Source organism: Lepisma saccharinum, chromosome 10 (assembly GCF_977018435.1).
Source record: "Lepisma saccharinum chromosome 10, izLepSacc3.1, whole genome shotgun sequence".
Taxonomy (NCBI): Eukaryota; Metazoa; Arthropoda; class Insecta; order Zygentoma; family Lepismatidae; genus Lepisma; species Lepisma saccharinum.
Window position 1 is genome coordinate 1009206 of NC_139238.1, and position 24423 is coordinate 1033628.

The 24423-nt window shown below is 41.7% G+C and overlaps 1 protein-coding gene across 1 annotated transcript in view; it reads left to right on the forward strand.

Annotated features, from left to right (window-relative positions):
* The window catches only part of LOC145993730 (protein O-mannosyl-transferase TMTC1-like), a 647925-nt gene that overhangs the window by 594074 nt on the left and 29428 nt on the right, over nt 1–24423 (forward strand). Inside the window, exon 13 of the mRNA XM_083129469.1 lies at nt 2390–2525. Within this exon, the coding sequence (XP_082985595.1) occupies nt 2390–2525 (136 nt within the window). The remainder of the gene's footprint in view (nt 1–2389; nt 2526–24423) is intronic.

Genomic DNA, 24423 nt, shown 5'->3' on the forward strand with positions numbered 1-24423 from the left:
GCATGTGAGATAAGCAAAGCAAGAGCTGGACAAAACTCTGTGTATCCCGCGCAATGTGTCGCAACGTCAACCGGGCTGTGTTGCCTACTTCGAGCGTCTGACAGACTTCTCTCCGGGGCAATTTTGTGTCATCCCTGACCTTTCGAGCAAATACTGTTAGTTTGTATCCCATGGATTACAAAGAGCAACTCCGTGGCAACAGCGCGAACTTCTCTCACCCGCGTAATGTCATGGCCGTGCGTTTAGCAATATTCTTAACGCACTTCAACTTGGATAGTATTCAAAGCGAGCACTAAAGAAATTACCTTCACGAGATGTAGCCACATCTTTTCACGTGCCGCGTGCTCTTCTGCAAAGTTGACTCGTCTACTGATCTCTACTGTGGGCCATTCTGTGCGTTGATTAACCTGCTCGTCTGTACCTGACTTAGAAACATCGTTAACCCAATTCACACAGTAAAACATTTCAAATGAAATGTAAGAGACCTTAGCTTTCCGGATGAAATGGGGAATGATGGGTAATTGGTCATACGTCCCGATGAAGATCCGTCATTCCTCTCCGCTCCTATCTTCTTCATCCACATGTTACAACATATCACACAACAAAGCATCGCTTTCAATATCTTCTCATAAACTGGAAAATATCACATACATATGAACACATGCCGTGAAAAGATTCAGCACCTACCTTCCTCCGGCGATGGCGTCTCTCTATCATCTGGATTGGCTCCTCTCCTGGCTCCACTTTGGAACGACCCAATAAGCTGCGAGGACGTCCCCACCAATACACGCGCTGCTGGCTACCTGGTGCCAGGTGAGACACAGCAGATCTGTCACCAGCCACTCCCGAAATTACTAAATGCAGTCCTTTCTAGGACAATCGTCAAGTTTCGGTTTTTGGTCTAAACGCTTTGCATTGAAGCGCATTGTAGGCACGGCAGTAATAAGAACAAGGTACAGTCAAAGTGAAAAATAGATGCAATGGAAGTATATGGTACTTGCCGTACTTAGGCCGTAGACTCGCCTGAGTCGTTGATTGATATGGGCTGCAAACTCTTCTCCACTGTGAGCATCTCTTCAAGTGTGCATTCGAGTGGCAGTAATCGTAACTCCAGTTAACCATCCAGTCCTTCCATTCTTCATCAGATGAATACTCCTTCGATCTGCAAGAGTGGAAGCAGGTATCCTTAGTTATTTTGCATCGCTAAGAGTGTTCAAGCCAAAAATTTTCCCCACGGCACCCTTCATGTTCCGTAGTCAGAATGTAGGTCTATGTAACACTAGCAACGCTCAGTGTGGTTAGGTTGCTTTCCTTACGTTAAAAAAATCATATGTTTCAAATTCAGAAACATTTTATGTGTAAAAAGTACTAACACCATGTGTAGACTAAGAAGTGTCATGTCAGTGAAAATATTGGAACATTTCGTGGCCACTGGCTTAGCCTAATTGTTACTAAAATGGTAATGCTGACATGTATTCACATTGGGTTTTGCGCTTTGTATTTAGATAGTATTTAATTCTTAACCTCACTTATTAAACATTAAATGGGCCAAGAACAAGTGCTATTTGTTCCTAGTTATATATATTGTTAATTTATTGATTTGGTTTATTTTACTTCGCTTTTCAGCCACGTTTGACTGATCGCGAAGATGAGGATGAGTGACGATATGGTAAAATTGATGACGTGAGACTAAAAATAACATTGGGGTTCGAATCGCGGCTTGGGTATGGTATTGTTCTTTGCGTGTCGCTTTATTAATTTCATCACATCATCACTCATCCCGCTATAAGTCACGAGTGGCTGAAAAGCGATGCAAAATAAGCTAATTCAATCAGTCACAAGTAATATTCATCTCCGGCGAGGCTCTATACTTCTAATCTTTATATCCTATGATACACTTCTATAATCAATCACTCTGTCGAAATAAACTATATCCACTGTTGCATCGTCCCTTTATAATCAAAGGATCCCGGGTTCCATACCCGGTAGAGGCACTTTAAATTGTACTTCCAGTCTCGATTAGCTTACCAGTGTGTAAAGTGCACTTGGAACGGCAGAAACCCCGTAGTGTACAGTGGCGTGCCCAGGATATTCGAAAGAAGGTGTGTTGCATCTACTTTTTTCAGTAGTCAGCCCTCGTTTTGCCATCTTTTCTTGCCTTTGACGTTTTTTTTAGGAATACTGGGTCAAAGATAAGGGATATGACCCCCCTCAATCCTCCTTGTGCACGCCACTGAACATATCCTGGGTTTCATTTATTTTACATTGTTAGGAGTACACAACATTTAACAAGCAGGAACTTGTCGTTGGGTGGAATATCGGATGCTCTCATTTAGCCTGGATTCATCAACAGTGTTCCGAGTCCTAACCGCGCGGTTTCCTCTTCCAGGGAGAAGCTGGGAGGCTCTCAATTACTTCCGCAAGGCCCTCGCCTCATCGAGCAACCACAAATCCTCTCTGCTGGGCATCGCCAACATCCTGAGGTCAAAGGGACACCACGTCCAAGCGCAGCTGATCATGAGGAGGTAAGTCCGTTTCCCTCCCTGCACTCCGTTTTATGCTCGGTCCCTCTGTAGCCTTTGCGCTTGTCCATGCTTGTGGTGTTTCATTACTGATGCTGAAATTGCTGTGGGGTTTTCTGTAGTGAAGCTCCACGTGTATGCATGCAACTATATACTGATCAAAGGAAAAGAACGCTGAAGTTTTCGAAACCGAAAATTGCGTAAAGTAAGGCTATTTTTCAACCTTGTTGTTATATGGTGTTGCCGCAATATTACATGTAATTGAAGAATAATAACTGGTGATGTAAATTAATATCTGAACCTGATTTCTTATATAAATATTGATAAACTTTTATTCATTACACATATTATTTGACTGCATGATATTGCATATTTTAGTTATAAATATCATTTTGTGGAGGCACATAGTGCTTTGAAACACTCCGGGAGTGTTGCGTACAGCCAATTTCCTTTTGGAGGAGGGGGAAATGTCATAGACATGAAATTATAATACCAATAAAACACCACTAATAGTTGTGAATGGTCCCTTACTTCTCATACGTAAATAATTAATTTTAATTAGGTTTATTTAACTATCATTTTCATATTGATATGAGGATCAATAAAATAATAATATTACATGCCATAATTTATGTTTACAGCAAACTAAAGCGTATATGCTTTCTACACCAAATCTGTGAATGACATCATCAATTAAATTTTTGTGGGTTCCCCGTCCTCTTCAGTTCAAACCTTCACACTAGCTTGAAGCGTATTACATTGCTTAATTTAGCAGTTATAAAAACGGAGAAAGATTTAAATTCTTTCATTTTTTTTACTTTTAATTATAAAGAGATCCGAATCAACTTTTATCACTATGAAGAAAAAAACGACAAAGTTTACTATAAATTAAAGTGAATGAAAGAAAGCGAAAGTGAACACTGTTGCCAAATTGTTGCTATTGTCTGAATTTTCTGCCAGGTTACTGAAATTTTCGGGGGGATTTTTCCCTTGGGCCACTGCCCTCTGGTGCTCTGGGATACCCGATAGAGGCATATGGTGCTTCCGATTCAACTTTAAACTGTGCATCAGATGGACACAAGAACAAAGCTTCGACAACTAAACGTAATTACAAGATATGTTCTACCTTTTTTATTTAATTCAACCATTTAAAAAACGACGGGGTTAAACATGCCCTTTGTTAGCATCTGTGTTGGTATTTTTACATTTTTCCGATGGCACGTCGACCTGGAGATAACCATGATACTGGCACCTTCATTATTTTATATTGAAGGTCAAAAGGCAGGTATAAAACTTGGGGGGAATGACTTAGGAGTGTAATGTCATCAGTTCGAGGTTATGACACATTTTGATTGATTGATTTGAAAGTTTTAAGTGCGTCATCAAGTATGGCCATTTTGCAACCTTCAATGTATTCGGAAAAAAAACCTTTCATAAAACAGTTACCTTAAAATTAAAAATGGGGTGTAAAGAGCACATTGAGAAACGTTAGAAATGCAAGTTGTAAATAGACCTGCATAGGACAAACATGATACATTAAACAAGATAGGGATAATCTCACAACTACGTCAGAAACAGTTTAAAAGGCCTGCTTCTCTCATAAAGCTAAAACAATTGCCTAAAACACTGTCATCGTCTCCCAACATAGCTGTCAAACCTTTGGGAAAGTTGAGGAAAAGGCCGATCCCGTGGCGTTTGGTTATCACATCGTGCTACGACGCCAGTGGTCCCTGATTTGAATCCCGGCCTGTCCCTTCATCAATTTTATCGTATCATCGCTCATCCCCATCTTCGCAATTAGCCAAAAGTGGCAGAAAAGCGAAATAGAATAAATTAATAAATAATTGATTGATTGATTGATTGATTGATTTGGTGTTTCAAGTCCACTGTATGCACAGTAAGGCTAATCGGGACTGGACCTACAGTTCAAAGTGGGATCCGAACCACTATGTGCCTCCACCGGTATCGAACCCGGGACCCCTTGATTACAAGGCGACGACGCTACCACTGCCCCATCGGGGAGGCCAATAAACAATTGAGGAAAGGCTTGTTTAAACAAGGAGTTTTTGTTCAAAGTAAAGATGTATGTGATGGTGGCGATAAGGGGGGCGAGAGTGGGCAGTTGCCCCCACTCACTCTTTTTGCCCCCGCACTATGCTAAACCTTATTTACAAATGGAAATATACTGTCTTTGCCACCTCAGTTTTGAAACCCAATCGCCGCCACTGCTGTGGTGTAAAATTTTATGGAGTAAAAAACGTAGAAATAACAATTCAAATTTGTAACACGTTGAACAGTAGTGCAATGCTCAACGTCTTTACATAGTAGCTACCAAAACACTTGAAGTAACAAGAGTAAATTGCGCAGAGAGGAGAAAATAAGTAATAAAGCTCCAAGAATTAATGACGCCGGAATAAAGTTATCGCAGAGAATGTAAATAAGCAAGTTCATTTAGCCTTGGGAGGTCTTGCTGCGAACCCTGAGCGTCGTGTTTTACAAAAGCGCAGCACTTGAGATCCCCTCCTCCCTTTGTTGTTTCCTTGGCGAGGAGGTCGAGTGGAGGTGTGAGCCGCATAATTCAAATTAGGCGAACGTTCTTAGAGCGGGAAACAGAATCCGCGAACGCTCGCTAATTGAATACTTGTAATTTATGGCGCGGGAGCATTTGGGGAATTGTGTACGTCCCACACCACGTGTCGTAGAAATGGTGGGGGAAGGCAGCGAGTGTTTCTTGCTGCAAATATTAATCTCTAAATCTGCTAGGTTGTGATGTATATCAGTCGATTGAATATTCCCTGGTTGTAAACCAAGAAACTTTAGGCAAAAACTTGGCTACTGCTCAGGTCTGCTGTACCGGCCTCTTCCTCAGGGTTCTAACACTAACTGTACGAATACACAAACAATAAAAACGTTACGTTCTCCCTTCTTTTCTTTCCCATATGCACTGCAGCAATGACAAACATGAGGAGAAAAACAACTTTGTATCCGCTAATCTATAACTAGAGCCAAGAGGTTTGGCGAAATGCCCCTTCTCCTGCTGTTGATAGATAAGACTTTTCTAGAGATGCGTTTTTCATGTTGCTAACGTTTTAGAAGCTTTTTCATTTTGTCTATTTCGTGCCCTGCCGCCTAGTGTTAATTTTAGTTACTCATTTGTCATTTTGAAAGAAATTTTAGAATTGTTTTTTCTTTAATTGTATGCAAGTTATTTTTATTTCAAAAACTTTATATATTAGATCATTATGGTATTGTCAGAGATATTTACAAAGTTGGAGAAAAGAGGGTGAATCTCTTAAAGCATCCAAGAAAAGTATTCGAGGAATCCGTTGAGTAGCTGATGGAAGTGGGAGGAGAAAGAAAATACTGTTGCATGAAAGTGCAAACGTCTAATGAGTGCAAATGTGGACTTGGAAAACTGAAAAGAACTTGTGATATTTTTAAAGGTGGAAATTATTGTCTTGACCATATGAATCCGGTTGCATGGTCCAATTACTCCTGTCGAAGAATTGAGATCATTTTCTCTTATGAAAAAGCATTCTTTCTGACAGACGGCTATTTATGAATGTCCTTTTCTAAAAAAAAGAAAAGAAAGAAAACTTGTGGTTATGTGTAATCAAGACAAGAAAGGAAAGTAAAAAATATTATTTTCATGTAGAATTTAACTTTCTGAATGACTTGGAATTAGCCAACTTTTTCGGTTTATTGTGCCTATTTTTTTTTGCATTAAGTGCCTATTTCTCGCATTATAAATGCATTCTGTCTGCTTATTTTAACCAAAATAATTGCCTGAACTTCCGGTCTCTACTTATAACAATAGCACTGAAGGAAAACAGCGTCATTGTTGTTAAAACATTCCTTCATGGCACAAACTCCGAGTGTTTTGCTAGATTAAACAATAATATACAACACAACAGTAATCATGAGTATTATATACAAGTCTTCCGACGTTGCAACTTATTCTCCATCCACTGAAATAACGAACTGAATGTAAATCAAAAGTATGAGACTTCTGAGATTACCTTCTTTCATCTTTTCTCCGTTTATCAATCTTTCTCTTCCTCTCTCGTTTTCACTTTCCTTTTTCTGTTTCTTTCTCTCTTTTTTTACCTCCTTTATCGTCCTTCCTTTCTCCTTCTCTTTCTCATCTTTCCCTTTTTTTGTATCTTTTTCTATCTTATTCTACCCTCTTTATCATATTTCACCTTTTTATTAATTCTCTTTCATTCTCCTTCTTTCTTCACTTTACTTTTGCTGCTCTGTTATTTTACCTTCTTTATCTTCCTTCCTTTCTCTCCTCCATGTCTCTTCATTCCATTCTCTCTCTATCTCTGTTTCCCTCCCAGAGAAAGGATGGAAGAGAGAGAAGGATGGAGAAGTAGAGACAGAGAGAGAGGGAGAGAGTAACACTACTCCTCGCTCAAGATTTTTGCACCGGTGTCATTCGAACAACTAATAGGGTGTATCAGAAGTCACTTGTTTGTTTAGATGGACTTCATTCTTACCACAGACAGAGAATAGTCTTCTCTTTTTGGGAAAGGTACGCGCCCTCTAGCTAAATCCACCAATGCTTTCATCAACGGCCCTTGAACAACTCACGTATCTCACAACAGACTAATTGCAAGAGGAGTGTGTGGCTGTTACCCATAACACGAGCCAGGGCTTCATTAGCATCATAACAGGTGAAGCGTACATCCAGCCAATGGTGTCGGAATTAATACGTTACAGCGTTGGCTATAAGTCACAGCGAAAACGTCCCTGAAGGTGGCACTAAATATGGGTGTCAAATTTCGCTAAAATAGGTGCATTGGATCCGCTAATTGCGGTCAGGTACTCTTTCTATGATAAATGCTGCTGCTGGTGATGGAGATGCTACCCTTCCCGCCGTAACAGTCCAAAATGTTAACGTTCTCTCCTAACTGTGCCTTTAGTGAACTCAAACTGCCACAAACGCACACTCTTTTATTATTCATAGAGCTCTGTTAAAGCCTCGTCTGATCTATCTGTATACAGGGTGATCCGTCAGTAAAGTAAACCGTAACATATAGGAGTTTTTTACGTATCTCTGAGCAGTAATATAAGCATAAAAGATGTAAGTTTCGAGCGAGTGAAGATATACAGACTTCAATCTCGTGGCGCTAGCGTGCATGGTAGACAAAAATGGTGGTCACCCCGAGACAGCGCACACCGTATGCCGCATGGTATGCGGAATTTTCGAATATTACGTGCACGTAAATGGCGTACTGGTAACGAAGTCACCTTATAATCAAGTGGTCCTGGATTCGATACCTGGTTGAAGCACATACTTAGTGCCATCATACTTTAAACTCTAGGTCCAGGCCTGATTAGCCTATCTGTTCATAAACTGCAATTTGAAAAAGAAGTGAAACTCAAATATACGTGTGTGTGTGTATGTGTATGTGTGTGTGTGTGTGTATATATATATATATATATAAGTTTTTACGTTTTAGGTGTACTTTCAGGTGTGTGTGAACACCATACATACACAAGTTTACATTCGAAACTCCAAACGCCATCACACTCGGATACCGCAAGTATCCAGCTCGAATGAGAGAGAAAAAGTTTTAATAGGTTTTTATAAAAGCTGGAACGATTTTGATAATGTGGAACGGACAAAATCAACTTGGAATCCAATTTCCGAAACAGTCTACTCGCGGCCTCATTTGCTTCGAATAAAATCACCGTGGTGTAAAATTGCATTGATTGGAACGGCACGTGCACGTGAGGACGATAATTATTTCGCCAAGTGACGTCACGGGATGTTTACTCCTGGTTGTTTCGTTCCTGGTCTGAGAGTGTAATAACATAATAATGGAAATCATTAATGCATAACAAGCTATAAATATGTTAAGATGGATGGATGTGTCTATGTAAAAGGCCACTCAGCAGCCTATTGTCGTAGGGAAAGGGAAATTCTATCGCGGATTTGATTGAGTGATTGATTTGCTTAATTTTACTTCGCTTCTTGTGCCATTTTTGGCTAATTTGCAAATATGAAGATGAGTGATGATATGATGAAATTGATAAATGGACACTCACAAACATCCTTGCCCAGGCCGGGATTCGAGCCCGGTACCCCTAGTGTCGTAGCGCGATGTGCTAACCAATCCGCCACAGGGGCCGGCGTTGTCGAGCAGCATTATGCTACCATTATAAACTTTACGTCTTTATCCATTGTGCCATATTCCTTCTGTACGTGGATGACCTCCCTGAAAAACTGTCCTCTCTCCCTATCAATATACTTTTGTTTGCGGATGACTGTAAACTCTTTAAGGAGATCTCATCGCATCATGACATGATGATTCTTCAAAATGCTCTCACAGAACTTGTTAAGTGGTGTCGTCAGTGGAATTTAGAACTAAACCCTCAGAAATGCTCTTTCCTTACTTATTCCCTAAAAAAGAACAAAGTGGTGTCTACTTATACTATTGAAAACAATCCAATCCGAAACGTTTCCACACAAAAGGACCTAGGTATTATCATGGATGAAAAACTCACTTTTAATTATCATATTATAGCTACCACTAAAAAAGCCATGCGCCTTCTCGGTCTTCTATACAGATTTAGCGAAATTCAAAACCCATCATCTCTTGCTTTATTCTTTAAATCTTTCATCTCGCCCATCCTTTAATTCTGTTCCCCAATTTGGGCAATGGCCTCTAAAACCAATCTCACCAGACTAGATTCTGTTCTCAGTTTCTTTCTTGCAATTGTTCGCGATAGAATACCTTCCTTTCGACATGTATCCAAATCAGACACCATGGCTCTTCTGAATATTCACTCTCCATCCTTTCGTCGTGATCTAGCTGATATGAATTTTTTATACAAGATATTAAATGGCAAAATCAGAACAGATCTCCTAATCAGTGAATTCACACTTAGGGTACCCCAAAAACAAATGCGCAACCTACAACTCTTCCACAACCCAACCACTAGGCTATCCCTTCTACAACGCTCCTTGTTTTACAGGCTCCCAGAAATCTGCAACAAACTTCCCCTGAATGTAGATATTTTCCTTCCAGAACGTAATTTTTGCATATTACTGACCAAGAACATGTAAATCTATCCCATCTTGTTATTGTTTTTATCATTTGTTATTTTTTTTTGTTTCTACTTTACGTTGTTTCAGTGTAAAATGGCCAAATAAGACTGTATCTGAAACTCTGAGTAAATAAATAAATAAATGTTACTTTATTATGGCACACTGTATATTGCATTTCGTTACTTTTGAACTATGACCCTGCCACTGCTATAGATGAGGGCAGGGGGAGCTCAGCACTCTGGAAAACTTACTCTCGCTCATTGAGAAGTGGATTTTACCCGGATAAAAATTTTAGATGGGAACGAACGATGGACAATTTGTTCTTTTGTGGAAAATAAATAGATTCCCTTGAGTATGGAAAAATTGACACAAACTGTTCCCGAACAGCGATTTATATTATATAAGTGCAATGCATTTAGAATATAAAGGTAAAGGAAGATAAAGTTCCCCGTACACTTTCCACCATGCCATGAGGTATATATTAGGTGCCCGGAGGTAGGGCCCCATACATTCTATCGATATCGGCCTTATTGGAGGTGATCTGATCAGAACCACGCCCCGGCCACCATTATGCCACTCCCCCTTAGGTACCCATTTAATTGAGACTGGGTGATCCACAGAGCCGCTTCATGCTGAGCTAAGGAGGAAAAACATTCCGGCCCCATTGCGGCCCACCCTCTAGGGGTGCTAGGGGTGTCTCACCCCCACAGTATTTCTTTCCAGATTGTAAGTCATACGCGTACCAAGTTTGGTTGAAATCGTTCCATGCGTTCGAGAGTTATGTCAGAACAAACCAACACACACATATACATCCATTTTGATATATATATAGAAGATGTAATGCAACTTATGCAAATAATAGGGTAATTACGAGACACGTTGAAGTCAAACCGAGACTTTTGATTTTTCATTAACAACAGAATGGCTTTGGACAAGAACGCGATTATCCCAGCGTTTCACTAGTCCTTCGATACTAGCAGAGTAGAACGATTTATCAGCACACCGAAGCTGTGATCGGTCTCTTTGCTTCTCCTCGTCATCAATGCTGCAACACTGGCTTCCAAGTAGTCGTCAAAATTTAAGAGTCCAAACAGACGAACATCGCTTTCAGCGAAGTTCGTACTGTAAAGAGCGTGTGGCAGAAACTCAGAACAGAGTTCCCGTAGTGTGCAAATCGTGTGGTTGTCAGTATGCGGTCTTGCATTGTCTTGCAGCAACAAAAGCCTTTAGTAATAAAACTAGCCCGTTTTTGTGATTGTGTTCAAAGTTGCCACAAAAAGGTACGGCTGTTCCGCAAGTTGGCGACGTGTTATCCGTAGACTTTCAGGGTCAGACGCTTAACGTTCATGGGAAAAGACTGCAATGTGCTCCGGGCCACATCAGCTGGAACCGCCTTGCACTGACATACGAATGTCCTTACACAATTGGAAAGTTTTGCTACTGCTAAGCCTCCCATCACCATGCTGTGCTTGAAACTTCTGTGAATTTCACTCGGTATTGCACCTTGATTCACAAGAAATTACGTCTCAACATGATGTTCAATGTTTGAACTCTCAGACTTGTCCACGATCTTCTTAAAGAATTTACTAAGTCTCGGGTTCCAATCCAGGCATGGGTGTTCTTTGAATGTCTCTTCATCAATTTCATCACATCATTACTCATCCTCATCTTCGCAAGTAGCCAAAAGTGACAGAAACACGAAGTAAAATAAACAAAATCGGTCAATCCATCAAGTGACTGACCTTGTCACACGGTAATAGAAGACACTTGTCCCTTATAAGTAATGTATTTTATATACGTCTGGGTATGTTCCATGAACGACCCTCGTGTACAGGGTGAGTATAAAGTCTTCTCCTGATTACAAACTTTTATTGCTAAAGAACTATGATAGATATACATATGCGGTTTGTTGGAAATTGTAGCTTAACTCATAATGTTTTGTTATCAATGCACTTCAGTACACTTCGACATGTGCTCCCTTTATTACCCTTAGAACGTGTAGGCGGTACTCAATTTCTCTCCATGTCTTTGCCAACATCTCTTCCGTCAACGTCTCTATAGCATCCCGTATTCGTGTCTGAAGAGTTTGCATATCAGGAACTGGTGAACTAAACTCTGTGTCCTTAACGTAACCCCATAAGAAAAAGTCAAGAGGGGTTATGTCCGGCGAACGCGGTGGCCATGATATGGGACCGTCTCTACCGATCCATCTGTCTGGAAAGGTGTCATGCAAGAACTGGCGAATAGTTAACTCCCAGTGTGGCGGTGCACCATCTTGTTGAAACACTACCCATGGTTGAAATTCCTGTAACTGAGGCGCAACGTAAAGTATTAACATGATCAGGTAAACTGTTGACGTAATGGTAGGCTCAATGAAAAAGAACGGTCCAACAACTTTGTTGTGCATTAAGCCACACCGGGCTGTCCCTTATGTGCTGTGACACGACATGAGGCTTCTCCGACCCCCCCCCCATATCCGGACATTATGTCTGTTTACTTTATCCTGCATAGACGTCATAGTGAGAGCAGCACTTCTAAATTACGCTACCTGAAACACAAGAGAAGAAGAAATCAGACAAGAGAATAAGAATCAGACAAAACAAAGAAATGGAAAAAACTTGATGTATTGCACTACTTATTGCCATAGGTTTTATTTGCCTATCTACCGTGGAAGATGAGATATAAATATTCATAATCACGGAAAGACTTTATGCTCACCCTGTATTACTGCTTGCGATACTCGAATAATTATGAAGCAGATGTCAGAATAACGTCAGGTAAGAAGCAGAAAAATATGAAATACCGCAGTTTAATTAGAACCACGATATTTCTGTCGGTACGTAAAACATTGCACCAGTTAGTTACCTACAGCGATACAAAGCAAACCTAAATCAGCAACCGGGTATCGACTGTTCATTTCATGAATGAAACTCAACATATCCTCGGAAGGTCCGTGCAATTCTGACAACGAAAAATAATTATTTCTGATATTTTTCTCAGTACGCCAGTTGGCAACACTGAAAGCCCGTGTGCTAAGATGTGAATCTTGGACGGGGAAAGCAACGAGAGGGCTTCTCCCCAGGGCGAGCTTTTATTAGTTTTTAATGGAAGACGAATATAAGGGGGGGAGATGGGAGTGTGCGCGCGCAGATATGATAGACTTACTTTCTTTTTTACTAGAGAGCGATACATAAGGATGATGAGCTAACCTCTAGGTCCTTCACCTTTTTTAATTCCACCGTAATGGAAGAAAGGGCCAATTTTTGTCTCGTCATATTCTTCCCTCGTAAAAAGAAGCAAAACAGTGGGGAAAAGTGAAAATCCTTGTTTAGGAAAATAATAACGGCGTGACTTCGTAGTCTCAAAATACATTACGTCCCCAGCCCAAAGAACCAGCTAAATACCTTTCTCCCCCTTCTCACCGTTCTCTCAGAGATGCTCGAATAAACTGGGATAAATTGGAAAACTTGGTTGAGAAGACTTTGTGACAAAAGGCAAATGAAGGATGGGGTTCTCTCAGGCAGTGACGTCACAGGATGACGACGAGTTTCGCTAGCAACGGATCGAAGATGAAAATAATCCTACGCGAATGCTTGTTTAAGGAATTTTTCAGTTCTTCGTTTCTAGAAGCATATTTATAGTCATCTTGACTCCAGCTATACAGGGTGATTCACAAGTGTTTGTACAAACTTTAAAGATGAAATGTACAACCTTGGTGACAATGAAGTTCGACCAGAAAGGAATACGTGATTAAATGCACAGAGGCATATGCGGTGGAATGGGTGACCCGCGGAAGTGACGCATGTGTGTAAGAGGAGGCGTGTGAGCAGGCAAGAATCGTGATCCCAGCATGTTGTACCCAAGGTCACGTAAAGAACGAAAACGGGGAACAATACGCGTGACATTGAACTTCGACCAGGCACCAGACCCATACGGGAAATTCCAGATAGTGGCGCATTCCACCGAAGCATGACGTCACGGACACGATAAGGGAGTCCGCCGTATATAAGCGCGTGTTGTGCACCGAGGAACCGCAGTGCATCATCACCATGGCCAGGGGCAAACCTGTTGACAACACCGTGAGAAGAAGAGTGGCGGAGTTGCAACGGGATGGACTCAGTGAACGGGAAATAGGGCGCCAACTGAACTTACCCAAGTCAACCGTCCACTGCATCATTAAACACCACCAAACTACGGGTGCTACAGAGCCAGGTAAGGCCACCGGTCGAAAACGCCTGCTGAGCGTGCGTGACCTACGGATATTTAGGCGCTATATCCAGACCAACAATCATGTTTCTGTGGCCGAATTACGACTGTGGACTCGAGAACGCTTCCACGTTGAAGTGTCAACCAGAATCATTCGCCGTTACCTACAGCGATGCGGTTACCGAGTGTACAAGGCGAAACGTAAACCCTTCCTTTCCATGTTGAACAAAGGCAATCGACTACGGTGGGCACGAATGTACCGGGGATGGACATTTCGGCAGTGGAACAGGGTTTTGTGGACGGACGAATCCATTTTCAATGTTGTGTACGGGAAAATACGGAAAACAGTCATTTGTCGGAAGGAGGAACAGAATGAAGCAAAATGTTATGCACGTCGGGTACAGAAACCTGCGTCAGTGATGGTATGGGGATGCATGACGGCATCTGGGGTTGGCCCACTACACGTCTGTGAGGGCATTGTGAATGCACACGCCTATACACGTATACTGGAGCGGCATCTTCCCACAGTGCGAAGACACCTGTTCCACAGGCGGCGTCTCATCTTTCAACACGACAATGCCAGGCCTCATACAGCGCGGCTGACAAGAGAATGGTTGAATCGCCATCACGTGCGAACTCTGCCATGGCCACCATCGAGTCCCGACCTCTCGCTCATTGAGAACGTGTGTCGTTTTCTTAAGCGACGTGTGCAACAGAGGGGACCCACGACAGTGGCTGCTCTTATCGCCTGCCTGCAGGAGGAATGGCACCGCATCGATGTGGAATACCTTGAACGACTCGTCCGCAGCATGCCCCGACGCATTGCCACAGTTATTCGCCGACGGGGCGGCGTCACACCATGGTAAACAGGATCCCCTCTAACAGTGGTCGAACTTCAATGTCACGTGTAGATGGACGAAAATGTTTTATTTTGTGTGGACACCATACATTGCTGCGTTGCAGCGGAAATTTATGTTTTCCTTCGTTCCATGTAGCCTGCTGAATAAAATATGTTCAGCATATGCATGTGTTCTCCTTCTATCACAACGCACTCCTTTATTTGTGACTGGTCGAACTTCATTGTCACTAAGGTTGTACATGCTAGGACAAATAACAATAGACCTCAATTCAGCAGATGTAGTGTTTTGTTTTAGTTTCTAAAGTCAACTTTATGCACAGAAAGGCTAATCGGGACTGGGCCTACAGTTTAAAGTGGGACCCGGACCACTATGTGCCTCTGGTGAGTATTGAACCCGTGACCTCTTGATTACAAGGCGTCGACGCTACCACTGTGCCATTGGGTAGGCTCCTATGTAATAGATGAGAAACGTATTGTGTAGCACCTAGTGCGATCAATGCACGTGTCAATAATACTCTACGTTAGCTTCTGCCAATCTGATCTCCCAGCAGGTCCTGAACTATAAATGGAAGTATTCCTCTTTAGCTTATCTATCAGGAAGTTTAAGATATGTAGCCGGAAACAGAACTTTAATTTCTTCCCTACTTTGTAAAACTTCCTGTCATTGAAAACAAATCAGGTATTAAGCAGTTTTGGAGGTTTTGACAGGTATCCTAAAACCTGGACCTTGTTATAATCCTCGATTTTTTTCAGGTTCCCAAACATTTGGTACATTTTCAACTTCAATCTTTAAATAATATATTCATCCACAACAACAATTTTATCAGATAGTTGACATAGAAATGCAAATTATTTTATGCAAATTCCTTCACGGTCACTGCTACCAGAGCGTGGAACGACCCCTTCCAAATGACATAAGAAACTTCTTCTCTCGGCCAATTTAAATCAAAATTAAGAGTTAACTTACCAGTATTGAAGGCAAGGAAATAAAATAACATGAAACCTTTCTTCTATACAAACTTGTAGAACCGACATCTATTCGCTCTTTTGTGTCTTGACTATTGTTATGTTATGTATGTTTGTGTTTTACATGCATTTTTTTCTGTTCTTACAGTGTATGTGTATCTTTCATGTGCTTTTGTCTTTTCTTTTTATTGTAATGTTTTTAGTTTTGTATATTTCTCAAACTTATGTGTTCAACAAATTGTAAAATATAAAGTGGAGAGGTTAAGTGGAAGAAAAAGCTTGTGTCTTAAGTTTGCCATCCAAAACAATTAATAAACAGCGAAAGAAACACAATAATCTTAATCATTAAATACTTTCTTCAGTAACAACATACAACATGTAAGAAACAAAATACTTAGCGCCAACAGAAAACATACAGGTTAGTAGCTAACCATCAGTTGCTGAAACTTGATCATGACAACATGCCAAGTCGTTTAAAGCTTTGTAGCAGCAATATGTTTGAATGGAGTGAATATGTAAGACCACGTGAAGGAATATTTCTGCCTCTTTCAACTTTCTCATTGATACTCCCCCCCCCTCTCTCTCTCTCTCTCTTTCTGTCTGTCTGTCTCTCTCTCTCTGCGTCTTTCTCTCTCTCTCTCTCACTGCGTCTTCTCTCTCTCTCTCTCTCTCTCTCTCTCTCTCTCTCTCTCTCTCTCTCTCTCTCTCTCTCTCTCTCTCATGGTAAGATTCGAGGTGGAAAATATTAATGCGTGATCATGATTGAGGTCACAGTGTTGCTACAAGGGTTGGATAAAAAGTAATGGCAACACTGCTGTCCCGTGAAAGGGGTGAGTCACAGCGCCACAAGCGTTTTGTGGCTGATAAAGGAATGTCAGACGAGGAAGTATAGTGAATGGGAGCGATTGTATGTTATTCAGTCAAAAACAGCAGTGCTCTGAAGCAGAGGACGAGAGTGCAAGCGCCCTAACAATATGTTTAGGCAAGAAGAACAACGTCTCTTAGGCAGACGGTCAACGCAGCCTACTACTGCGCCTTCTTGCAACACCACCTTCGTCTCGCATTAAGAAGGAAGCGACGGCACATTCTGGCACGGTGTCCCATTATCCTGCTTGACAATGCAAGGTGTTACATTGCGAACACTCTGACGGCGCTCCTGCATAACTGGTAGTGGAAGGTACTGGAACATCCGCCGTATTCACCGGTATGAGGCCGTGTGATTACGACATTTTTGCCAAAATGAAGGAACCACTGGGCGGGAAGCACTACGACACGCGCGAAGCCATCGTACGTGCTATAGGGCGGTCACTGCGGGACATCGACAGAGATGGACGCGCTGACGGTGTACGACGCCTTCCATACGTGTGGCAGAAGGTCGTAGAGATGAGGGGCGATTACTTTGAAGGAATGTAACAAGTGCTCCTCTGCCAATACAGTCAAGTACCAATTATACCAGTGTTGCCATTACTTTTTATCCAACCCTTGTATAAGTAGTTCACTGCACGAAAAGATATTACCCCTCCAACGTCACTGTAGTTTCTTGCTCATAACTTCGTTTACATGAAGCTAGCGTCCCTGTGAAACAGGGCAGGTGACTATAAACGATTCAGACCGCTCCTAGCCTTAACCATGTTCTAATCGCCGTTCGTGTCCGTATCGTTCATGTAATATAAAATACAAGGGAGACCCGGTTCTATGCCAGAGGCAATTTAGAAAAGTCTGTCTGGAAAAAATTGAAATCTACCGCTGGAATTAACCACATTGTAGCCAGACTGTTGATCAGTCCTGGGTTTCAATCTCGTCAGTTCTGGAAATGAAAACGTCTCGGTTAGAAGACGATCATTGCAAAGATTACATGGGCTTATCGACATTTTACAATTTAACCTAACCTAACGTAACCTATCCCAAACCTAACCTCACCAATAAAGGTCTTGACGCTTTGAGGATTACCAAGCCTGTATATCTGCATAACCTAACCAAACCTAAGACGATTTGCAGATTGAAATACTATCCAGGATCACCCACCAGTACATGTGGCTCTTAACCTAGGATCTCTGCTTCGTAATAGCATCCAGGATCACCCATCAGTAGATGTGTGTCTTAGTATAGAATCTAGGATTTCTGCTTCGTAATTGCATCTAGGAACACCCACCAGTAGAAGTGGCTCTTAGTATATAATCTAGGATCTCTGCTTCATAATAGCATCCAGGATCACCTACCAGTAGATATGGCTCTTGGTATACATAGAATCTAGAATCCTTGCTTTGTAATAGCATCCAGAATCACCCACCAGTACATGTGGCTCGTAGTGTAGAATATAGGATCTCTGCTTCGTAATAGCATCCAGGATCACCCACTAGTAGATGTGGTTCTTACGTAGTACACAATCTAGGTCCCTGCTTTGTAACTCTGTACTCTAACACCTCTACCATAATGTGAGCAGAGGCAGATCGATTAGGCTAATATATAATCGAATACATTATTTAACATCAAATAATTCGAAATGGTACTTTAGCGCTGCTATATATAGCAGTGTACCGTTTTATTGGACTGTTTAAAACGCAGAGAAAACAGACAGAGAAAGAACGACCTGACTTCAAAGCAAAGCCTTTGGGGAATATCGATCCATACAGGATGTAATTACCTTGGCTATGGAGTTGCTATTAATTTTCTCTCTTAATTAACGCCCTGAATAATTTTTAGCCTCATTTTCTAATCGACCTCCTTTCATATTTTCTTTCCTTTGGTGAAAATGTAATCAAGGTTCAAATATTTATCGCGAAGTTGAATTAAGGAACATGATCCCGTGCAATTTCCTTTTGAACATCAGGCTATGTCAGGATTGGATGAATTACCGACGTTATGAAACGAGACAATTATTAAGATGGAGCCAATAATAGTATAGGCTTCGAAACTAGTTTCTTTTCGTCTGACTGACTGATATGAATTGAATTGTGAATGTCTATAACAGGATTAGTCAAGCAAACTGTAGTCTTGGACGAGAGCTCTCGTATGCAGGTGTAGGCTGCAGAGCAAGCAGCGGTAATGTGGTGACGTAAGAGAGCCGGTAAAATGTTAAGAATGCGGCGGAGGCTTCGTCGGTCGCGTTCGTGCAGTGGGAAAACTCTCATCGACAAATTCGCTAGTATCAGTGGAGTGTGGCATTGTGGCAGAAGAAACACGAGGGGTTTCCGTGAAATGGAGGGCGCCTCTTTTTGCAGTATTTTTAGCTCTGTGCTCCCCCACTTCTGCTCTTGGCCTTAAAAGAGCAGTGTGCTGGTGGAGAGCTCGCACCTCACGGATCCACAGTACGCAAGTTGCTCAAGCCTGACTTGGAATGATTTACGAAAACGTCCATTCATAAAAGTGCAGAGCTTACCCAATGGGCCAACTTGGGGTAAATGCTGACGAAGAGTGGTGCTGAGTAAAGCAGTCAATGTGGAGAATACGTGGACACCTTAAGATACTCTGATATCCACAAAGAATGGATTTACGTTATACACTCCTCACAAAAGGTATGGAATATTGTTATATTAGACAATAGGTGATAGACACGGTCTTGGAACGCAACAACATACGGTATCTGTCTGGTGGATGTTCTCGTCTTTTCGCCGACAAATGCCACCGTGCCAATCAATTATTGCCTAATTTAATAATATTCCAAACTTCTTGTGCCTAATGTAAAAATATTCCAAACTTTTTATGAGGAGTGTACAAAGCTTGTGTTGTAGGAGTTCGAAACAGGAAAGGGCGAGTCCTAACCTTTGAACATGTGATTCTGGATCCTAATTCGGGTAACGAATATTCATATACCAGATCTAAGATTCGGATATAGGACCGAGGATTATCGATTCTGATATAGAATGCTTTATTGGAGGTTCGGATGCCGAAACTTATCCAAGGCTAGGATACCGAAACTTGTACAAGGCTAGAATACCCCGAAACTTATCCAAGGCTGGGATACTGAAACCTGTCCAAGGCTAGGATACCCCGAAACTCATCCAAGGCTGGGATACCGAAACTTGTACAAGGCTAGAATACCCCGAAACTTATCCAAGGCTGGGATACTGAAACCTGTCCAAGGCTAGGATACCCCGAAACTCATCCAAGGCTGGGATACCGAAACTTGTACAAGGCTAGAATACCTCGAAACTTATCCAAGGCTGGGATACTGAAACCTGTCCAAGGATAGGATACTCCGAAACTCATCCAAGGCTGGGATACCGAAACTTGTACAAGGCTAGAATACCCCGAAACTTATCCAAGGCTGGGATACTGAAACCTGTCCAAGGATAGGATACACAGAAACTCATCCAAGGCTGGGATACCGAAACTTGTACAAGGCTAGAATACCCCGAAACTTATCCAAGGCTGGGATACTGAAACTTGTCCAAGGATAGGATACCCCGAAACTCATCCAAACCTGGGATACCGAAACTTGTACAAGGCTAGAATACCCCGAAACTTATCCAAAGCTGGGATACTGAAACATGTCCAAGGCTAGGATACCCCGAAACTCATCCAAGGCTGGGATACCGAAACTTGTACAAGGCTAGAATACCCCGAAACTTATCCAAGGCTGGGATACTGAAACATGTCCAAGGCTAGGATACCCGAAACTCATCCAAAGCTGGGATATCGAAAGTTGTACAAGGCTAGAATATCCCGAAACTTATCCAAGGCTGTGATATCGAAACCTTGTTCCCATGTTCTGATAAGCAGGGGTAGGAAAAATAAAATAAATTCAGGCACCATTCTCTTTTTCACAGGAGTCAGCAGTGGCAAATATGATCTAAGAAAGTCACTAATGCAACTAAGATAAAGCTACACATTTTTAAATACGATCTTAAAAGACTTAATTTATTAATTAAAACAAGATGGGATTAAAACTAATAAATTCATGCCCCGGAGCGGCCTTCCTAAAAAAGGAACTCAACCGGTAACAGTATGAATAACTACGCAATACGTACTAATACATGGGCGACTCCACCATATTGCCGAAGATCATAAAATTGGGATAGCAACAGTAAACAAAGTGATAACGGCATGTTTATTATTCTCATTTAATGATACAAAAGACAAAGAAAACACACAATCATGAAAAGGAACATGCTGTTCTCGTTATTTTATAAAATATAATGAATATTTCCATAAGCGAAATATTAAAATATATATTATTTCATCACTGAATTTGAAACTTCAAGCGGCAGTTGAGCATTTTCAGGCACCATGGCAACCGGGCGTCCTGTATTTTTATACCCGTGCTGATAACCAACTCTGTTCGGATACCGATGCCTGGATCGGAATTCGGATACCCTGGATCCAAAGTTAGGTTACCGAATCCAGAGTTCGGGATTTGGATATCAGATCAAAAATATGAATTCAGATTTGAACGCACATCTCGAGTGCGCAAGAACGAACAATTCGAGCCCATAGGAGCGCCAACCCATCTTCTTCCACAGATCTAACCTAGAAGTGACTACTCTCATAGCTCCCTTTTCGAAACATCGAAAACTTCAAAGGGTTTCCGCCGAAACGTTATCCTTTCAGCGCCGAATACCATTATAGGCCTCAAGACAACGTTGCGACTGGCAAATACTTAAAACGCCGCCTTTCGGCGCCCCTTTGTGTTCCCGCGAAAGGAGCTGAAGGATAATTGATGGCTTTTTGCAACCAGGATCGAAACCAGTCCGATCTGAAAATCTATCAAAGAGGATGCCATAGAGAGCATCCCTGCCACATTGTCGTTATTTTCGTATCATCGTCTCCCCTTTCATCTTCCTAATTTTCCGGTGATTCATCTCAGCCCGGTTCCTAGAGGCATTAAGATAGAGGGCGCCCTCATCAGGCGACGTGTTCTCATCGTGGCGGAGTCCTTTGTCAGGATTACTCGCGGCTTGCTTCCCAGCCTCAGCAGCGCCATCTAGATGAGGCAGAAGGGGCTGACGGGAAAAAATTGGCCACGGGAGTAATTTTGGGAGCCGAAATATGGGCGCGTACTACCGCCGTTGAGTTTCCATTCAGCGCCATCTATTTGTGCAAAAAATATATTAGAAAGCTGCATGCATAACGACCATACGACAAAAGTGGATCTGAAACAGAAATAATCATATACAGAATATTACGGATGTTACACACCCACCCCCCTCAAAAATTTAGAAAGTAAAGCTCTCCTGTCACAGAAAAAGATAAGATAAAAAGGGATTGATTTGGTTTACTTTACTTCGCTTTTCTGCCACTTTTGGCTAATCGCAAAGATGAGGGTGAGTGATTATATGATGAAATTGATAGATGGACACTCACAAAGAATACCCATGCCCGAACCCGTGAACTCTGGCGTTGTAGGGCAGTGTACTAAGCACTCCGCCACAAGGGCCGGTGAAAGTTATAGGGTACCGCACGTTCTCAATCTGGATCATACTGTGTCAGCACCGCGCTCCGGCCTCCTCTACTCCCTCCCCGCAGGCTTGTCCCCAGTTGCCCATTCGTGAAAGATTGGGTGAGTACTATGCTTATCGCAAGCCCAACTATCTACTGACCAATATAGTTCTATCTGTCCCACAATCGTCTTTGGGGATGTGTGGCTTGATTAATGTCAACAGCCTCAGATACAATGTAAAAGCTGTAGTAGTAACATCGCTCTTCCGAAACCGTACGCCTATTTTATCAGTTGCTTTGAACAGCATTTGGGTGTTTCGTGTACTAATTTTCCGTGCATTGTTTACTATTGTACATATTATATCCAGTACCGGCACTGATCAACTCTTCCCCTCCTCCTTCAGTTTGGCAACATGCTTTGTATCCAACGCTCATTTGTTTCGTCAAGCCAGCAACTTTCCGCACCTTGCGACACGAAAATTCTCGATTTCAGTCGAAGAGAATTCAACTGATCGCTGATCCGTTGCTTCCCAGGCGCCAGCTGGAAATGCAACCAATAAGCATCCGTCACCCGTAGTTTACCAGTAGACTCGTCCAGTCAGCATGTGCACTTAGGTTAATGGTCGCTACTAACGCAGACCGACTATAGAACATCTAGTTTTCAGAGTTGGGATATAAAAATAAACTTCAGGGCCCATTTGATTGATTGATTGAATTGCTTTATTTTACTTCGCTTCTTCTGCCACTTTTGACTAATTTGCGAAGATGATGATGATTAATGATATGATGAAATTGATGAATGGATACTTACAAACATCCATTCCCAGGGCAGGATTCGAACCTGGGACCCCTGGCGTAGTAGCGCGATATGCTAACCACTCTGCCGGCGCAGGGTCTATGTGAATTAGTCCACCTGTGCATAAAGCAGACTCAAACCATTCTTCCCATTAAGAGAACAAAGTTTGCAATTTCTCAGAAATTTATTTCTCCGCAAACAAGCCATCTCGGGTAATTTATCATCTGATATGGAGACGAAAGCAAGTTCCCTAAAAAACTTTTTAAAAATGTCATCAGATTCAGTATATTGCTTTCTGTATGCGAGATCCACCATCAATAAAATATGCTGGCGAATGTTTTGGTGCATACAAAAAAAAAAGAAGGGCTAGGGAAGAAGGCATTTTGATGGCCTTTAAGAAAGGAATCCGCGAAGTTATGCAATCTTCGCAACGTCGGCATTTTCGGCGACTCCCGGAGAAAAGCCCGATATTTTAACGGTTCATTTCGACGGTATCAATGGATGGAGCTCGCCGTGACCCTAAGCCGGGCCTCTTAGGTTGAAAATCCGGCCAAAACGATTTGATTGGTGGAAACGATATCCGATTTCGCAGCCACTTCTTCCTTTCCTTCGTTACGGAATCAGATGAAATGAAGCGACTCAATTAGCGAAGGGTTTTCGTCCCGTGGAGACTTGCATCTCGCTAACGATGCTCCGTTGCTTCAAAATCGAGGGATCGAGTTCTACGTACTTCCTCGTGTAAATGGCGCCACCTAGTTCTCCTGTTCGTCGAGCACGTTTTTCTTTTCCATGCACCTGTCTGGCTCTCCTCATCTCGTCACCACTCATCTCATCCCAGACATGTACAGTCAAGGACTTTTCTGGGTTGTAGCAAAGTCACTGAAGCCAGTCGCTGGGAAACTTCCGTGCCTGTACAATTATGTAAAGAGTTTATAATCCATTCAAAATAATATTGCAGTTCAATGATAACACCATTAAGCCTTGTTTCCATGATAACCAAAAACTCAATATGCTGACCAAGGCAGAATTTACTTTATCTTAAAACATAAACTAAACGTTACGTTTCAACCATCTAGCAAGGTCTTCTTCAGACTCTGTACCAAATACAAATACCTTTACACTTTAAACTTTTTTTTTCTTTTTCATTTTCTTATTTTTCATTTGTATTTTGGTACAGAGTCTGAAGAAGTCCTTGCTAGAAGGCTGAAACGTAACGTTTAATTTATGTTTTAAGATAAAGTAAATTCTGCCTTGGTCAGCATATGGAGTTTTTGATTGCAGTTCAATCTGTAATCCTCAGCATAGAACTTTAAAGGACGCCGTGGAAAAAGTACAAATACAAATGGTGCAATGGTTGTGTTTTAAAAGCAATATTGAATATCATAATATAAATTATGTACGTAACTTTATGTAGCCATTTTGGTCTCAATACCTTTCAAGACAGAGTTTTAATAATCTAATGTTTTTACATATATTAGTAAGACAAGCTCGGCTATGTTCTTAGCTGTTAGAGAGAGAATAAACTTCCATTTAATACCTTTACAGCTAGGAACAGAACACCTTTCTACATGCCATTCTCAAGGTTAAACATACACATAAACTCTACAATAATAAGAGTTCAGGAATTGTTTAATGA